The sequence below is a fragment of the Microtus oregoni genome, unplaced genomic scaffold (assembly GCF_018167655.1).
Source record: "Microtus oregoni isolate MIOR12 unplaced genomic scaffold, Mior012 000032F_ref0000030, whole genome shotgun sequence".
Taxonomy (NCBI): Eukaryota; Metazoa; Chordata; class Mammalia; order Rodentia; family Cricetidae; genus Microtus; species Microtus oregoni.
Window position 1 is genome coordinate 11,362,760 of NW_024543091.1, and position 18,918 is coordinate 11,381,677.

At 38.1% G+C, this 18,918-nt stretch overlaps 1 protein-coding gene across 1 annotated transcript in view; it reads right to left on the reverse strand.

Moving 5' to 3' along the window:
* Positions 1 to 2,066: 2,066 nt before the first annotated feature.
* The window catches only part of Bmp5 (bone morphogenetic protein 5), a 124,522-nt gene continuing 107,670 nt past the window's right edge, over positions 2,067 to 18,918 (reverse strand). The window contains exons 5-7 of the mRNA XM_041679597.1: positions 14,903 to 14,979; positions 8,408 to 8,518; positions 2,067 to 3,886 (exon numbers count right to left, since the gene is read on the reverse strand). Of these exons, the coding sequence (XP_041535531.1) occupies positions 3,737 to 3,886; positions 8,408 to 8,518; positions 14,903 to 14,979 (338 nt within the window). The 3' untranslated portion in view covers positions 2,067 to 3,736. The remainder of the gene's footprint in view (positions 3,887 to 8,407; positions 8,519 to 14,902; positions 14,980 to 18,918) is intronic.

Below are 18,918 nucleotides of genomic sequence, written 5' to 3' on the forward strand. Positions count from 1 at the left end.
ATAATTTCCAGAACTGAAGGTATAGTGCTTCTCCTTCCCTGTTGTGTAAAAACACTGATTTTGCAGTAAAATGGAAAGTAAGGGGAGAAACTTGATATAGGGTTTAAGTTTTCAGAAATGTTGTGATTTATAAAGCTGCAGATTCCCTTGGGTTTCCTCTCTGAGGTCATTGCCCCTCAGGTGCCATCAATGAGTAGTGTAGTGGCCTGGTCTTCTGAGCCCTTCACCCCTTCTCTGACAGCCACCTTGGAGTGTTTTTATATAACACCTTGTTTTATACCTAAATAAGAGAGAAATTGGCCTTGCTTATAATTTTTCGTGCTTTCTCCTCAGCTTTCATCTTCCCCATCTTGATCAAAACACAGATGTAGACTTAGTAATGTGTATACCTTATCAGCAGAGGCATCTTCACTCTAAACTTTTCAATTTTCCAGCTTTCCTCCCCTCAAACAGGAAGAACAAGAAAGCAGAAGAAAACACGTAACTCAAGACAGACTTTGAATGATGGATTGAGCACTAGACTGAATGCTTATGAGGTGGCTGCCTGTGTTTGGGGATGAGGATTTCTTCTGCCCCGAGCAAAACTGCACTGTGAGCTAATTATTCATTGTAAATGTCTTGAGAGATCACAGTTGCCAGACTGTAGAGTTGCCAGGAGGCTCTGGCTAAGATTCGATGATGATGATACAGGGAATATGAAGTGATGGTTCTTCAGTTGAAAAATAATTTTGCTTTTCCAGTCTGTTTTCTTTAGTTCTATTCAAAATCTTTTAGCCTTAGTTTCTTAAAAACTTGAGTATTTACGATTTATGTCCTCTTCCTTCCAAACTGGATAAAGTGCTCTCACAAAGCAGAACATAGGCAAAGTAGAAAAATTTCTGAAGCGCACCAAAAAAAAAAAAAATTGCCAGCACACTAATTACTTATAATGACATAAATCTATTAAATCTGATTTTTTTTAATTTCTGGTAATAGCTAGAATATTACTAAAATAATACTAAGAATTTATGAGAATTATTCAATCATGAGTATATATACATATAATTTTTGGAAGATGCAATGTCAATTGAGTGTTTCTATGTATGCATTCATGTATGTGCTCATGTGTTTTGATGTGTATACATGTGCACACATGAGTGAAGGCTAGAGGTCAACCTTGGGTCTCCTTCCTGAGGAAACAAACACACTCTTTTTTGAGACTGGGTCATTCACTGAGACCTGAGCCTCACTAACTGGATTGTCTGGCTGGTTCCATCTCCGCAGCACTAAGATTACAAGTGCGCACCACAGCATCTACCTCGTTCTGAGGATTGAATCAGGTCCTCAGATTTCCATGGTAACACTTTGCTGTGCCATCTCTGCAGCCCCATTTATTTTCCTTCTTATTTCTTGTTTTAGATGTACAAGAACAAATTAAGATATTTTTCCACTTTAATTATTTCTGCTATTTTAAATTATTTTTTGTTTGAACCGATTTTGTTTTACTTTTTCTTTCTTTTATTTCTTGAATTTCAGCAAAGTCTGATTTAATTATTGCTTTTTTTAAATTTTATTTTACATTCCTTTCACAGTTCTCCCCTCCACCCCTCCTCCTGCCCTCACCCCACTATCCCTCCCAGTCCCAGCCCCATCCACTCTTCCCAATGAGTAAGGGCTCCCTTGGGAAGTCAACAAAGTCTGGCACATTAGGGGAGGACCAAGTCCCTCACCCCCATATTAAGACGGAACGTGGCATCCCACCATAGCAAATGGGCTCCAAAAAGCTAGCTCATACACCAGGAATAGATCCTAGTCCTACGGTCAGGTGCCTCACAGATAGTCCAAGCTTCAGCACTGTCTCCCACGTATGTAATTCATAGACTGGTGCTTCCTCCACTTAATGATCAGTAACTATGAAAAATACAAAAGAACTTTATCAATTGAAAGCAAGTAATGACCCACATAATTAAAACAATAGTTTCCATCCGGTGAATATTTTAGTATAAGACACACTTACATTTTATAGTTTTTTAAATAAAGAACTATGTCACATATAAGCAAACAAGCAAAAAGCAGAGGCTGGTATCACAAGTTTAATATATTTTAAATGTAAACATACATTCAAGTAGCACATTTAAAGAATAATATAATAGATTTCCATTTCTTAATCTCTAGTCTTATCTTCAATGGTATACTATTAACTTATTAACTAAAAATATATTACTTAATGTATCCCCCAATATAGTCAATACCATACTTTCTATACTGTAAACTGGGTTATAAAGCAACAATGTAAAATGTCTGAATCACAAACAATCCCGAATGTTGGGGAATTCCTAATAACAGACCTTGGCTTGAAAGCTACAGACAGTGATTAAGGAAAGGTTCTTGGATATTTCCAGTTGACTGCTACAAACCTCCACACACAGCTGACAGCAGCAGAAGGTGGTCAACCTGATGATCCACTCCCCAAAGACTCAGCCTGTGCTGAACCAAGACCGCAGCTCCCAGTTACCGCTTCAACACGGAGAAAAGAAATTAACACCAGCGAGGAGAGGATGCGCACACTCATACACACACACTTTCACACCGCTCCCGAACCTTCCCTGCTGTACTTATTTGTGCTTGGAGGAAGGTTTTCAAAAATCCCTTTCTCGAATCAGGTTTACACTGCGTTGATTCTCAAAAACAAGAAAAGTGGCTTTTAGCAGTTTGAAAATGGCAGTTCCATCAAAGCCACACTGTGATAATTTTCATTCAGTTTAATGTCCACGGTTTCACCCTAAGGAAAATCCCTTGCATCGCATCAACCTGCAAAGTCTCTACTGGCATCGTCAGTTCCAACCCATTTTATGCATGAAGTGACTCCTTCCTGGAAGGAGAAAAATGCAGTAGATGCAAATATTTCTCTACCGTGGACTAAGTTCTAACCAAGGAGAAACAAGCACTGTAGCTGTGGTGTTCTAGACAACGGCCAGGTGTGGCTCAGCTGAGGTGAGGCTGGACTGTGCTTTTTAGTGTCATTTTGGGAACTTGTGGACATTGACTCAAGCCTCAAGCCTGTGTCAAAAAATTTCGGAAGCTCTGACCTTCTGAAAAAAAAAATCTGCAGCAATCAGAAGCAAGAAGCAGCAGGCTCCTGGAGTTGCACCAATTCCCCTAAAGAGAGCGGTTAAAACAGTTACGCTGTCCCTCAGCTCCCTTGTCTGTCCTGCCTACCCTTTATTTAGTCAAATCCTGTCCAGCATTTTACTTTCACCAATAAAGCATAAACTCTGAAAGGAAATTTTTATTTAACTAAGCAATAGTTTTTTTTTAAAAAAATGGGTTGCTAGTTTTTAAAACTTTATTTCTAAATATTCTATTTTAGTTTTCACTGGTGCAATATAACCAAATGTATTTATTTCCCTTCAACAACATTAAACTGTCAAGGGAGTTCTACTTAATATTAGAAAATTATTTGTAGTAGTATTGGGAAAAATGTTGACGTAGAATTTAACTGGGCTCAGCATGCCCCATCAAAAGTGAGAGTAGGAATCTATCATAATATAGGAACCTTTAAAATAGACTTTACTGATAAGGCATCCAAAAGAGAATACACACTTTAAAATAAATAAAAAAGTGTATATACATAATATGATACATAGAGAGATGAAATGACCCCTGCTGATTTTAAGGAAGTCCCCATTTATCTGCCTTTGATTGCAGTCATAAATGTAATACAGCTCAGTTTTGTTATTCCCACAATCCCTTAGCGCTAGTGGCAGCCACACGAGCGGACCACCATGTTTCTGTACTTCTTCAGAATGACATTGGAGCTGTCATCAAAGTACAGGACAGAGATGGCGTTCAGTTTGGTCGGAGCACAGCAGGGCTTGGGAACGTGGTCAGGAAACATCAGGTGTACCTGGCAAAGAAAGAACATAAAAAGGGAAGTGTGTCTTTTGGAGAAATGGGGTCAACATTTTATTTACAGCTTTAAGAATATGATGTTGAGCCGGGCGGCGGTGGCACACACCTTTAATCCCAGCACTCGGGAGGCAGAGGCAGGCGGATCTCTGTGAGTTCGAGGCCAGCCTGATCTACGAGAGCTAGTTCCAGGACAGAAACCAAAAGCTACAGAGAAACCCTATCTCGAAATCCAAAAAAAGAAAAAAGGAAAAAAAAAGAATATGATGTTGATGTCATGACTCTCTGACAGGCATTTGTCATCTGGCTCCTTTATATACCATAGATGACTTGGAGACAGGGGCTGCTCGAAAGGATGCATTGTCAACCAACAAGCACTAAGAATCAACAGTTCTACATATTGGGGGCTTGAAATGAGCTCATCAGATAAAGCAAGCTCTGTGTGGAGTACTGAGTGGAATATTTCGGGGAGGTGGGACATGACACTTAGTAATGACCTGCTTTAACTGAATAGCTGTCTTCTGTGCCCACTACAAGAATAACAGAGGCTGTGGACTCAAGTTGGAACAGACACACTTGGACTACAGAAAGTTTTAAGTCTGCAGGATATTGTAGTAGGATAGTTAAATCATGACTCACAAACAGTATCTCAACTCTTACTCCTACGTAGAAAAGACAAGCTAAAAACCACAATGAAGTAAAATCTATACTAGTTTTGCCTGCACTCGGGACCCTTTTTCTCTTACTGGGTTGCCATGTATAGCCATGATATGAGGTTCTGTTCCCAGTCTTACTAGGCTATGTTTGGTGGATATCACCAACAGCCTTTTTTTTTTAAAGAGAAACAGAGAAGGAGTTGATCTGGCCTAGAAAGGGGAGGTAGGAGAAGATACTGGGAGGAATGAAGGGAGGAGAAATTGCTCTAGTCAGGATGCAATTTATGAGAGAAGAATAAAAGTTAAAATAAATCCAATACTTGTTTTAGAGCAATGATATCAACTCTTCTTCATAGAATTTTTTTACTGGACTGACTGGAGCTTAACATGGTCTTTCTTTCCCTATGCACTCCTTAGACAACTGCCAAAGAAACAAGCTGAAGTTGAAGCAAGGGGTCCAGAGAGTTTGCACATTGAATATCCATTCCCTTAAAAGACTGAAAATGTATGGAAAAGTAAAGCACTTAAGTAAAAGCTCGGAACTCATTTTAATCAGACTGGCAGTTTGCCTGTGTGTTATAATAATTGAGCCAGAAGCCAGAATGTGGTTCCCACCTACTCTGGCCCTTCCCCCAAAGGGGTTTATGGGAAGTCCCCTTGATGAGCCTTAAGGGATCCACAAAGAAGCAAACATGGCCTCTCAGAGTTTTGGCTCCACAGTCTCCTGGCTGAGATGATATAGGAGGCTTGCATGTGAGCAAAAGCACAGGATAAATGAGCAGTTCCACATGAACTTGAAATTTCCTAAGACCTTGCAAAACTAAAAGTCACGGAGCTTTTACAGATTTCAGATACAACTTCTATTCCTCATCAGCTTGATCTCCCATAACCCTAGCAGGCGTGATTGATAACCCCCAAGGTTTCAATGGCCTTAGCAGCCTTCAAAAGCAGCCGCTCCAAGCAAAATGGATTGTTCTTAAATGATTCTTCCAACGTATTCGTCATAAAAATGCTCTTCTGTAACAAAAGGTCTGACTGCCTTCTCATTCCATGTCCTTCACAGAACAAATGCAAAAATATTTACAACACCACAAACACTGAAGTCCCACTTGCCCTGTGACCTTCGGGTTTGGAATGATATGTCTTCTCTACAGGATAATAAGTAGCACAGATAAAGATCTTCTAACTTCACATCAGGGTTTCGTTTTGTTTTCTCTTTGATACTACTTCCAGACTATAGCCATAAGAACCAAAATACTTATTTATATATTTATGAGGGAAAAAACAAAGTAAATAAGAGGATTATTTGACAAAGGATTTTTTTTTTACAATCAGTATTCATGTTTAGCCTGAGGGAAATTTGACAAATTGGATATATATCTAAGAAAGCAAAATTCTGCTTCCTTCATCAGGCATTAATACTCTGCAAACAAAAACAGATAAAGAATTTTGAGAAATAAAGTAGCATCATTGTATAAGCTGTCTTAGTTAAGGTTTCTGTTGCTGCAATGATGCACTGTGAACACAAACAACTTAAAGAGAAAAGGGTTTATTTCATCTTACAACCTGTAGCCCATCATCTGAGGAAGTCGGGCAGGAGTCTGGAGGCAAGGACTGAGGCACAGGCCATGATAAATGATACTTACAAGTTTACTCCTCACGGCTTGCTCAGCCTGCTGTCTAGTAGGACCCAGGCCACCAGCCCAGAGGGAACTCATCCAGCATGACCAGAGCCCTCCCACATCAACCATAACCAAGGAAATGTACTCCAGGCCTGGCCACAGGTCAATTTGGTGGGTGTGGTGAGGCAGGGCACATTTTTTTTCGTTGAAGTTCCCTCTTCCAAAATGACCCTACCTTGTGTCAAGTTTAAATAAAACTATCCAGCACATAAATTAATAGTAGCTGTTTCTCTCTGTCACTACATATGTAGTGGTCATGACTGCTCCTTCAAAAAAGGAATCATGAGCATGCTTCTCCATCTCCCGGCAGGTCTGAGTACAATACCCTTGCAGAGCCTAGCTGCTCCCTATTGCTCAAGAATATTAACCCGTCTTAAGAAATGTTTGTGAAGTGAGGCATAGCTGACTTCAATTCTCCCCAGGGATTTACTTTATGCCTCAGTACTGTCATTAAAGTAGGCTTTCTCATGATAACGGCTTTTGTTTTTTGAGACAGAGTCTATCTATGTAGCCCTGGTTAACCTGGAACTCACTCTGTAGACCAGGACCTGCCTTTACCTCTAAGTGTTGGGATTAAAGGCATGTGCCACCACTGCCTGGCCGAAAAGAACATTTTATATGTGGCTGCCTATTAAAATGCTTATTTGCTTTTTTGTCCTCTCACTGATTTTTTTTTTCCAAAAGTTTATAAAACCCGTGCTTATCCACCATAGACAACATTTCAGACAAGCCAGGAAAGTCTACAGTGTCTTTTAAGTCGAAGTGGTACAGGTAAGCATCAAGTGATGTGAGAGGTCCTTCTGTCTATGTGTTGCTTTTATTGGTTAATGAATGAAGAAACTGGCTTGGCCTGATAGGGCAGAGAATAGCTAGGTGGGGAAAACTAAACTGAATGCTAGGAGAAAGAAGGCAGAGCAGAGAGAAGTCATGGAGCCACCAGAGACAGACACGTTAAAACCTCGCTGGTAGGCCACAAACCTCATAGTAAAATATAAAATAATAAAAATGGGTTAATTTAATATGTAAGAGCTCACTAGGAATATGCTATCCTGATTAGCCAAGCAGTGATTTAATTAATACAGTTTCTGTGTGGTTATTTCAGGAGTCCAGGCAGCGGAGAAACTGTTGAACAAGTGGCCTCCTACTACAATCGAGGAATTCAAATACTTGATATGTCTGCTTATAATTATATTATATTTACGTGAGTCCTTATTTAAAAACTAGTTATTCTATCCATCGGCTTTTAGGTCTAAATGGGTCAAAGGGAAAGGTAAACTTGTTTGGAGCAGAGGTTACAAAATCAGCCTCCCTCACACAATAGGGTCGTTCTGCCAACAGCAGACAACTCAGCTTCTATCAGTGTCTTGTGGCTCTACAGCTGTGTTCTCTACTTTTTCTCCTAGATAGATAATTATGGTTTTCATATTAACTCAGACAGTAAATAGCAATTCTGTAACTTAATCTGGTGCACCTCCTGAGAGACTGCTTGCTGTCTTCCAGGGACTACTTTCTGACACATCAGTATGTGGAGAGAGGTTGGCTTGGGTTCATTAGGCAGAATACAATCACAGATCCCCAAGTCAACAATTCACTGTCTAAAGCACAGGAACATTCTGAGGTTACTAGAAATACAATCATTGCTGAATATCCAGAAGTGTGGAAGAAGAAAAAGGAAAGATAAATTTCTTTTTTTAAATGACAGAAAGATAAGAGGAACTGAGGAGAAGGAAAACTCAGGTGAAAATATTCTACTACTTATACATCATATTCAATGGCTGTAATAGCAATGTATATAAAGAACTTGCTTGAAATAATTATGTCAAAACTCTCAGATGAAGTTCAGTGCAGCTGTTACTCAATGTTTCAGCAAAGACGACTAGTGAATTGCTAGTTTAAAACAGCTGGATGATCTCTGTGTAATGATGAAAGCCATGCAGAGGAGCAACTTCACTTCATGACTTCAGTTTTCCCAGCTGAATTTGTCCCAATTCTGAGACCAGGGTTATTGATTCAAGCCCGTCTGAATTTCTTACTATACCCACAATTGCTACCCTACCCCACCCCCGCTACAAGTTACAAAGGAATTTAAAAACTTGAAGTTGATAGTTACATTTTCTTTAAAACCACTCTATACTGTGTTTTTATTAGAACCAGATTCTACCCCATAAGCATAGACCTTACCAGAGTCTGGACTATGGCATGGTTGGTGGCGTTCATGTGGGCATTAAGTGGAAAAGAACATTCTCCATCACAATAGAAGGCAGCATACCCTTCTGGCGCTATAATCCAATCCTGAAATGCACAGAATCAAGAAAATTCACATCATATAGGTGACAGTAAAACAGATAATTCTTAAGGAGCACTAAAAGTCCAGCTTAACCTACATCCTTTCATTTTTAATTGACATTTACAACAAAAGTATAAATATTTTTACAAGAAATGGTCATTTCCAATTTCTCCCAAGAGGTTACTATATGAAACATAGTCTACATTAATCATTCTGTTTTTGAGACTAAAACTAAGATCATAAAATAGTATTCTAAATATTATTTAAACTGGAAATGATTAACTCTGGGACATTCAAGTGAACCACAAAAAGTAGGGAGTGGATGAAGTCCTGAGTGGATCTGTTACTGACAGGAGCAAGGCCATGTCAAAGACCCCAGTGACTCAGAAAAATAGCAAGGCCGTGCCTGGGATAGGCTCAGAGGAACAGCAAGGCCTTCCCTGGGATAGGCTCAGAGGAACAGCAAGGCCTTCCCCAAGTCGAAGTAATAATGTTGACAACATGTGCAGAAAATATCGGCCGCAGCTCCTCCTCCAGGACAACTGCAGCTGCCACTGCTCCCTCCAGAGACCACCTATGAAGTTTATCAGTTAGTCCACCTTAGCCTTCTTCATCTGTATATAATAAGCTCTGAGTGTCCCGGCTACTGCTGGGACAGCTTCATCAGAATACATGACCCATCTGATCCCAACATTTCTGTCTGTCATTTCTTCATTCCCAGCCACCCTAGTCAGGTCAATACAAAAGCCCTGCAGGCCAAGGCAAATGGTATCCAATGTGGGTCCTTGACCGCAGGGAATTCACATCAGTCAAGCAGGGAAAATGCCAGTGACGAGTGCAAGCATGCAAAATAAAGTAGGGGAGGGGGAGCATTTCTGCAAGTTGGGCGTAAACCATGGGATGAGCAGGCTATAGAAACTGTTATATGTTCGTGCTTTGGAGGAGTTTTGAAGAATCAAAAAAATAAGGTAAAAAACATTCCAACTGCATCAGGGTTTAGACTGTGCTCTGGAGACATGTCCAGAGGAAAGGAACTATGAGGATGCCCTCTCCCAACCTGTGGCACAATTGCACCTTGGGTCTGGGTTGCAACAAGGTTTAAGGGGAGGTAAACTGGCTCCTTGACAGCAAACTTTGTTTAGAACAAGAGATTCGGAGGACAATACCAATGGTTTTGACTGCTTTTCTGTGTTTGGGTGACCTGATCCAGACTCAAAATGAAATGTCAGAGGAGAAAGCATGAGACCCGGGGCTGGAAAAGAACTCAGAAGTTATATTTCTGATAGAGCTAGTGATTGTGCCAATGCAGAGCAGTCCAGTCCAAGAAGTCCACTGGATCCACAGACCCACCCAACAGCTGCGTCACGTCTTTCCGGACCTGGTTTTATTAATCACTGCCTCGATTTTGGAGGCCACTTCTCTAACTACCTGATGTCCCAATGGGTCCCAGTCAACTATTTGAAATGGGCTATGACTTTACTCAAATGTGTTTCTCCTTTATTATTTCCTTAGTAGGAGCCACCCTGCTATGGAATGGTACGCATGTTAAATTTAAAAAAAAAAAGTGGAACTCCTAGAATTTAATAGCCCACCCCCACTGAGAATCTGCAGTGCACATAGTATTTATTAAATGGGTCCCTGGCTATACTCCCTGAAGACATTGCTTGTTAGACACCATTCAAGTACACAATGTCAATGGCATTAATGTCATTCAGTGGGCCACTAATGGCTCCATAGAAGTAATAATACAGTGTAATGGCATTCACCCAATCTCCAGCTAGACAAATGACCGTATATAGAACTATAGCAATTGGCAGCTGTCAACCTTTGAAGTATTACCAGTTGGTCAATTGATGACCTCAGTGTGGATAAAGGGGGGTTACAGACAGATATCAGATAGGATTTGATATGTCACACAGATTGCCAGCACATATGTGTGACAGCAACTCTTATAATGAAAGCAAATATAATTGGGAAATAATTAATACCCACTTCTGGAGTGCTTGAACACACCATAACAATACTGTAGATGTGGCCCAAAGACATTGTACACCCTGGAATTGCAAAAGGCTTATAGCCAGATTGTCTCCACTGCTAAGACTGCAAAAGTGAACTTTGATGAGGTTCAAGGCTCCAATCACTTTAATTTGTTAAAGCTTTCCTTGTTTTTGTGTTGGTCAGAATGGCTGTTTGTTCTTCCTTTGGTCAGCCTTACTGCCTGGTATTGGGCATTGCAAAAACCAGTTTGGTAGTAAAAGTGAAGACACCCTGAACATCTAAGTAATAAGAAAGGGGGAAATATTTAGAGCAGGTAAAACTCAGAGTGACTGTATATTACGATCATGGCCTTGTCAAGACCCCAGGGCCTCAGACTCATGAGAATAGCTAGGCCTTCCCCTGGAATAAGTACAGACATTGTCAGTGTATACAGAAAATATCACCTGCAGTTTCCTTCTCCAGAATGACTACAATGTGAGTCTGCTCCCCTCCAGAGACCCACACATACTAAAACACACATACCTAGATACCCTTCCCTTCTTCATTCAAGTTCTATAGACTAAGTGCACTGAGTTTCTGGGGTACTACTGGCGCATCTCCACCAGAGAACACAGTCCAGCTGATCCCAGATTTTCTGCATGTATATCTGTCCTTTCTTCACCTGTTGCCCTGTTCAGGTCAAATCCCAAAACTACATAGGTTTCAACAATAAAAGACATAGAGAACGGGACTGAGATAATTCTCTTCACTGTTAGACAACACATTCCCAGCGTAAGAGTCTTCCAGACCAATGAAGCTTTATCATCTGCCTTATTCGTGTTTTTCTTTTTATTATTATATTAATTTACAATGTTTTAGACAAAACAAATTACAGCAAATTTTTGAACACTGTGTGTGAAAAATTTCTAGGAAATTAAAAAGTGTCCCATGGAATATTTATTATGATTTCCCCACCCTCAGAGAAACAAAACTCTGTGTGTGATTATGAATTATTATCTGTAATGAAAGTTTATTCATATAATTGGATGTTTTGTGAAGCAGAGGACATCATCACTCTAGTGAAGGGACAACCTACAAAATGGGGTAAAGTCTTTACCAGCTATATATTTAAAGGAGTATTAATTTCTAGACTGCATGAAGAATCAAAACAATTAAACATTAATAAAATTAACAACCCAAATAAAAAATTGGGAAAAGAACTTTAGTTCTAAAACAAAAATGGCATACAAATATCCATTTTAACCAATACACTGAAAACTAAAACTTTTTTGAAATTTCAACTTACCCTAGTTATAATTCCTAAAGTAAAAACAAACAAAGAAACAAAATGTTGGCATGAATGTGGGGAAAGAGGAACATTTATTCACTGCTGGTGAGAAAGAAACTGATGCAGTCACTATGGCTATCACCACTGAAGTTCCTCAAAGAGCTTAAAGTAGACCTACCACATAATTCAGCACAGCACTCTTGGGTACACCCAAATAAGTCTAGATCCTACTATAGAGATGCTAGTCATCCATTTTCATTGATGTTCTATTTACAATAACCAGAAAATCAAAACAACCTAGTTGTTGATTGGTTGATGAGTGGATAATAAATATGTAGCATATTTATGTTACTGAATATTATTTTGCTGATAATATAATGAAATTAACAGGTAAATGGATGATTCTGGAAGTACTCATTATGAGTGAGACAACCCAAATCCATAAAGACAAGCATCACATTTTTGTCTCATTTATGAATGTTATCTTTGAATCTTCAGATGTGTGTATTTTATTTGAAATATCCAAGGAAGTTGGGAAATCACAATGGGCTATGGGAAGGAACTTTTAAGAAAAGTGAAATGCAATGTTAAATGTGACTAGTGGAACCAGAATGGTTAAATTTGAGTGGAAGGGGCAATTTCAGGGTAGAGGAGAGTATATATAACATTAAAGACCTTTTCTCAAATGTCATATAGAAACACATCACTGTAGAAACTTCCTATGTATAACATATACATATATACACATACATACACAGAGAGAGAAAAAGAGAAAAGAGAATCAAAATGGAGTTACTCTAAACAATGACCCAACTTGACAACACAAGCTAAAAAATAAAAAAGCCTAGTGCAAAGAATAGATTGCTTCTTTAAGAGTTGTTTACCAGTGAGGTTCCAAAGACCTCCAAACATTGCAAGCTATTATCTGTCAGTGTTCTTGGTTGCCTTCCAGAACTTGACAATAAGACTTTGTTGCTGAAGATACCACACACTTGAGTCATAAAAGATGGAGAAACCTAGTGGAATAGACCTGGATGCTTCATCTCTACCAGCTAGCTTCACAGTGCTAGAAGGCACTATCTTTATTATTGAAGAAGGAGAGTAATCTTTAATCTTACCCAACTCTGAACTGCATCAGATAAAATGATGACTGGCCTGCCAAGACATGCCCCCGGTACAATAGTGGCCCTAACGTCATGGAACTAACCAACCATTTTCTAGCTGGATATGTTACAGTCCACAAAATTAAACCTACCTGGCACCAATATTTGATCCAGAACCTATGGCAAGAGAAGTCATAGGCTCTAGAGGATAATCTACTGCTATTCTGCTGTTAAATGGATACAGCATTACCCTAATGACTGGTTGTTATACCCATAGCCTATAGTACCTCTCAGTCCTCCTCAGAAAAGTTTGCATTGCAGTAGATAGTAATCAACGCAGAGATTCGCACTAGACAAGGTGCAGAGAGTGAGAGACTATAGGATGATCAGTCCTAAATGGAACACACAGCCACTCCCTCCCTAAGCTCAGGGGGCATTGGGGAAGTAGGAGCAGAAAGATATTAAAAGCCAGAGACTGTGTATGATTACAAGGAAGCAGTGTCTTCTGGACACAGTAGGGTAAATACACAATTTGGAGTAGTTGTGACAGTATGCACAAGACTCAAAGCCAGACCAAATCTCAGCATGGACAGGGAAATTGTACATATAATCCCAGCCCTAAACAAGTTGCTAGTGCCAACTGATTGCCAAGAGAGGAAGAGTCCATTTTCTCTAAAAGTGTATCTCCTGATAAACTGACCATAGGCCACTGAAAGGTGCACATACAAGAACATTTGAGCAGCACAAATTTGTCTCAGTTTTTTAGAAGGAACATGAAGTTGGAGGGGTGAGGAAGGGAAGTGGATCTGGGAAGAACTTATGAGGGAGAAAAAATATGATCAAAATATGTTAGATGAAATTTTCAAAAAACTAATTAAATACAAAATAACAAAAATAAAGACAATAAATATTAATGTACATTTCCATCTTAATATTATTTTATAACCTTGTTTAATTTTGTGACTATAATACTGTGAATATGGCTCAAATACTGAGAATGTGTTGTGATAGAACACAAAAGAAATATAAAAGTTTGTATCAAATTGTTCTCAGAGCCATAAGAAATTATTATTTTTTCTTTCTTCTCTACCTCATTTGTGAAACACATTAAAAACATGATAATATGAATTTTGAGTGAAAGAAAAAATTTTGGGCAAACCTGCCTTATGATTTAAACTTAATAGTTGAAATTTCTATTTCCTAGACAGAACCGTGATCCTACCAGAGTTAATGTAGGCGTTTATACTAATCCAAACAATCTTCATAAAATTAAAAGCTCTGGAGGTGCTGTGGAGATGACTCAGTGGGTAAGTGCTGGCTGGGCAGTCAGGAGGACCAAAGTTTGGATACCCAGTACCCAAGGAAAATCTGGAAGATGCAGAACATGTCTATCAAGCTTGCTTATAATCCCAGGATCTTCCACATTGGAGTAGGAGACATGACAATCTCTGGCCTTTGCTGGCAGCCAGCATACCCCCCCCCCCAAAGACTATGAGCTCAAGATTCAGTGAGAGACAAAAATTTCAAAGTGTAAGATGGAAAGCGATGGGGTGGGGCATGTGCTGGTCTCTTCTGGCCTGCACACATGCTCACAGACATGAACGTGCATTTGTATACAAAAATAATTAATTAATAAATTTTATTGTAAATGCAGGGCCTGGTACTATATGCCTATACTCCCAGTACATGGGAGCCTGAGGTCAAAGTAGCATTCAAAAACATCTTGGGCTGCATAAGGAGACTCTGACTCATGCAAAACAAAGGACTTGGACAGTGTTGATTTTATCCATTTTCAAATGTTAAGTTTAAGAACATTGTATTTCCCTAGATGTTTGTTAAACCTAACTCCTTATGCTCCAATGACAAAATAATAATAAGGAAATGAAAATGACATGTGTGAATCACATGCTGAGTAGTCTTCAAAAATGGCTATTATATTGGAGCAATTACTAACAAAGACTCTGACTTGCCAAGGATTTGAGATAAAGCAGAAAAGAAACACCTAAAGTGAACCAGCTTACCTGCCATCCCAGATCCCGGAAACTCACATAGAGCTCATGCTTTTTGCAGGCTTGCTTTTGTTCACTGGTGTTATAATCTGCAGATTAAAGAAAAACAAAAATTTACATTTTAAACAAATGACTGCCTATTAGGTATAGAAGTATACAACTTGTGTTGCGAGGTTATGAATAATGTTTCTGGAAGAGATTATCTATGTTAAGCATGAGTTTGATTCTTTTTTTTTCTGTAAATTATTTTTATTGCCACATTACAGATAATGCAAACTTAAGGATAGCACAAAGTTTAAAACAAAAATTTCAAAATGTTTTCACCTATGAATATATTGGTTTAATATTCTTATTGTTATTTTGACATGATATTTATAATATACCATGAGGCAAAAGTAAACTGGAATGGCACAGTTAAAAAGTGTGGAATCTAGAATTGAGTAAAAACAGAATATACACAAGATTAAAGAATTTAAAATCCTGGATGTTCTAAGTTTAATACTCACATGAACTACATTTATCAAACAGTAGTTTTCCTCTTTCGGTGAAACTATTTAGAAAAAATAACAAATCATGGTTGTCAGACTATTGCCTGCACAAATCATCCCATGAAAATGACATACTTCGTTTTTGAAGAAATAGTGAAACCTAGATATAGAAATGTCTAAAATACAACTGGAAAAATGTTAGCCAGAAATATAGAACATATTAAAGAACTCTGAATCAAGGTCAGAGGACTAAGAATTCAACTTATTTAGGCTCCACTGACCAAAACTGGGTTAATTTAAAGATGAATATAATAATAGAAATTGATTAAAATACTTGAAATATATTTTAATCAATGGATTCCACAGAGATACTTTAAAATGTTTTAAAAGGTTATTAAACACATGTGACAGATGCTAGAAACCAAATATCTTTGGGAGCCTAATTAAATAAGAAAGGATCACAAATTTAGCTGGCATTTCCTGCACATATTTTTTTTTCCTTTACTGGGACTGAGAATTTTGGCTTAACTGTGTCATTCAGGCAAGTTAATTTTGTAGAATGGAGAGTATTATTTGCCTTATAAGATTCTGAAAAGAATTCTATTGTCACATCTATGCCAGCCATAGGCTGGTGCTGCCATTCACTGAGTACTAGCTGTTAACTGTGTGATTATTGACTAATTCAGTCACACTAGTGATACATCACATAAATATGTGGTGCACATTCATACAATATTTCCTGAAGGGGTGCTTTCAGAGAAGATGTCAGTGTCTTCTGAGATTTTATTTAAGTAGGTATCGTCAATATAATATATACTATTTTGAGTTTCTGAGCATCACTCAAAAGCATGTCTACTTTTAGGCATATTCATTATGGCTAAAGGAAGTATCCAGACAGAAATCAATCAAACGACAAGCTTAAGAAACCCACACCTTTTTTCCTTTCATTCTCAAGTCCATTCTATCATGAAATCACACACATAACTTTCAAACAGATTTCAAACCCACTTGCTCACTCTGTCCATCATTGCTCCTGGACCAAACCACCATCACTATCCAGGATTACTGCAGTATCCTAAGTGGCAGGCTCCCCACCTCCCCTCTACAATAAAGTGCTAAGTGGGCTTCCATCAAATCAACTAAGCATTTGTCTGAAAGAATCCCTCCATCATGGATGGAGTCTTCTCTAACTAGCACATTTAAATCTGTAACTATCCCAATAGTCCTCATTTCTCTTCTTTGGTTAGGGTGATTTAGTGTTTCTCTTACACTTTGTGAAATTCTCTGGCATTATTTATTCATTACATGCATGACGTCTTATCTAGATTGCATCTCTTAACTAATTCCTCACCAAGACAACCTATCTAACTCTGGTTCACTGTTGTATACCAAGTACAAAAAATAGTAACTGACACATAATATGCATTTCATAAATATTTGGAGAATGAATGAACTTATTTCCCATAGTTCTCCATGAGTAACTTAAGACAGACACATTGTTTCTATTATATATTTTAATGCATTGAAAAATGTTAAAATTTCATAATTTTTCAAAAGTCTAAATATGAATGTAAAACTCTAATCTTGCATCTGAAACAAAGTAAATATCTCAAAAATACAAAACTTTACAGAACATTTTTTTTGTTTTCTCTGGGATTTGCTCACACTTTTTACAAATAGCATTCTAAAGGATTTTTATTGGTGAAAAAGGGAAAAATAAAAAGCAATATATATATATATATATATATATATATATATATATACATATATATAATATTTCACCATCCATATTAATGATTCAAATGCTAATGAAAGAGCATCACACTAGACCCAAATGATGACTCAGTTGTCCTTATAATTACTTCAAATCATTATTTGCCTGATGTCAATTTAGAAAACAAAATAGTAATTAAAATTTGAACAAGATTTTCCTCTTATGCAATAACTGAATAAATATATGTTAATAGTGAAAAATGAAGAAAACTTGTTTTAAGAGTATGTCCTCTTGCATTCAGGGAAATTTCTTCCTTAATTTGAATAATACCCTCAAACAATTCTATTCAGGCAGTGGACAATCATGTTTTTGACAATTAACATTAAATGAATACACACAGAGAGATTAGATGATAGATAGATAGATAGATAGATAGATAGATAGATAGATAGCAGACAGATAGATGATAGGTAGTTAGGTAGATAGACAGACAGACAGATGGGTAGATACTACATGTACAGTTATTGCAATTGCATGTTTAAAAAGAAAGTAAATAAAATTAAAAGCCCAAATATCTCATATAATTAAAGTAGTTTCATAAAGATTAAGTGTGATATATATTATATCACATAAATGTAATGAGCAATTAAGTTTAAAATGGACTCTTGTTCCAAAAGTCTGATGTCATGGAGAGTTGTATCCATACACTTATTCTGTCAGAAATAAAAATTAACGGGTACTGAGGGAAGTAAATATTTTAGCCAAATCAGCAAAGTCTGGAGTTAGGTTCATGCTCAATGGTTGGCAAACTAAGCTACAGGAAAATGGGCAAGGAAATGATGTTTATAGCTTTAAAAATATCAAGTGGCAGTCCTTAGGAGATTAAATGAAATGGACATAATTCTACAAATGAAATCATGCACCCAACTCCACTCTGCCCACAGCTGCTTGCCAGGAATCTTGACCTTCACCTGGACTCTCACTCCACTACTAACTCATCAGAGCCTGTACCCACAAGGCCAGGCCACCTGGCATGAAGACACATGTAATTTATCTGTGTTCCCCATCATAACGCCTCCCAACTCTGACCACCATGGAGCAGTTTGTACCAAATCCATCCTTAAGGCTCAGAGAAGCCCACACATCCTATGCACTGACCAGGCAAGCCTACATGACCCTGTCCTGCCTGTGTAATACCCAATTCCCAGCCTACATCTGAACTCACAAACACAGCCTGGGCCAACCTGATGAGCCCAATCTACACGTTTCCTAACCTCCATGTCAGGCCAGGTGGCACAGCCTAGGTACCAGCCCAGTGTGCTGTGTCCACATCAGATGCACAACCAACGATAGAAGATCACACGGCCAGATCCCATATAAAAATAATATAAAGTATCAAGGCATTATGAACCCTCGCCCAAAATCTACCAGTACTATCAGAAACATTCTCCAATGAGAATTACATAGATGAAACCCAGGATACAGAAGCTAAAAGAAAAATCACAAACTTTATCAAAAATGTCAAGGAACGTAAGGAAGACACAAACAGCTCAGTGAAATTAAAGCTAATGAACTCAAAGTGAATAATTACCTGAGGGATGTGAAAGAAAATACAAGCATAGGCTGAATGAAATAACTAAATTCAATGAAGAAAGAAACACTGATGCAAACTCAAGCTAAAATGAGGTCGTAATTGAACAATTAAATAACTAGAAAAATCAAGGGATTCTGTAACTAGAATGGATTAAATAGAAGATAGAATATTAGGACTTGAAGATAGAGGAACATGAACAAACAAGCAAAACATATTAATTTATTTAGAACAC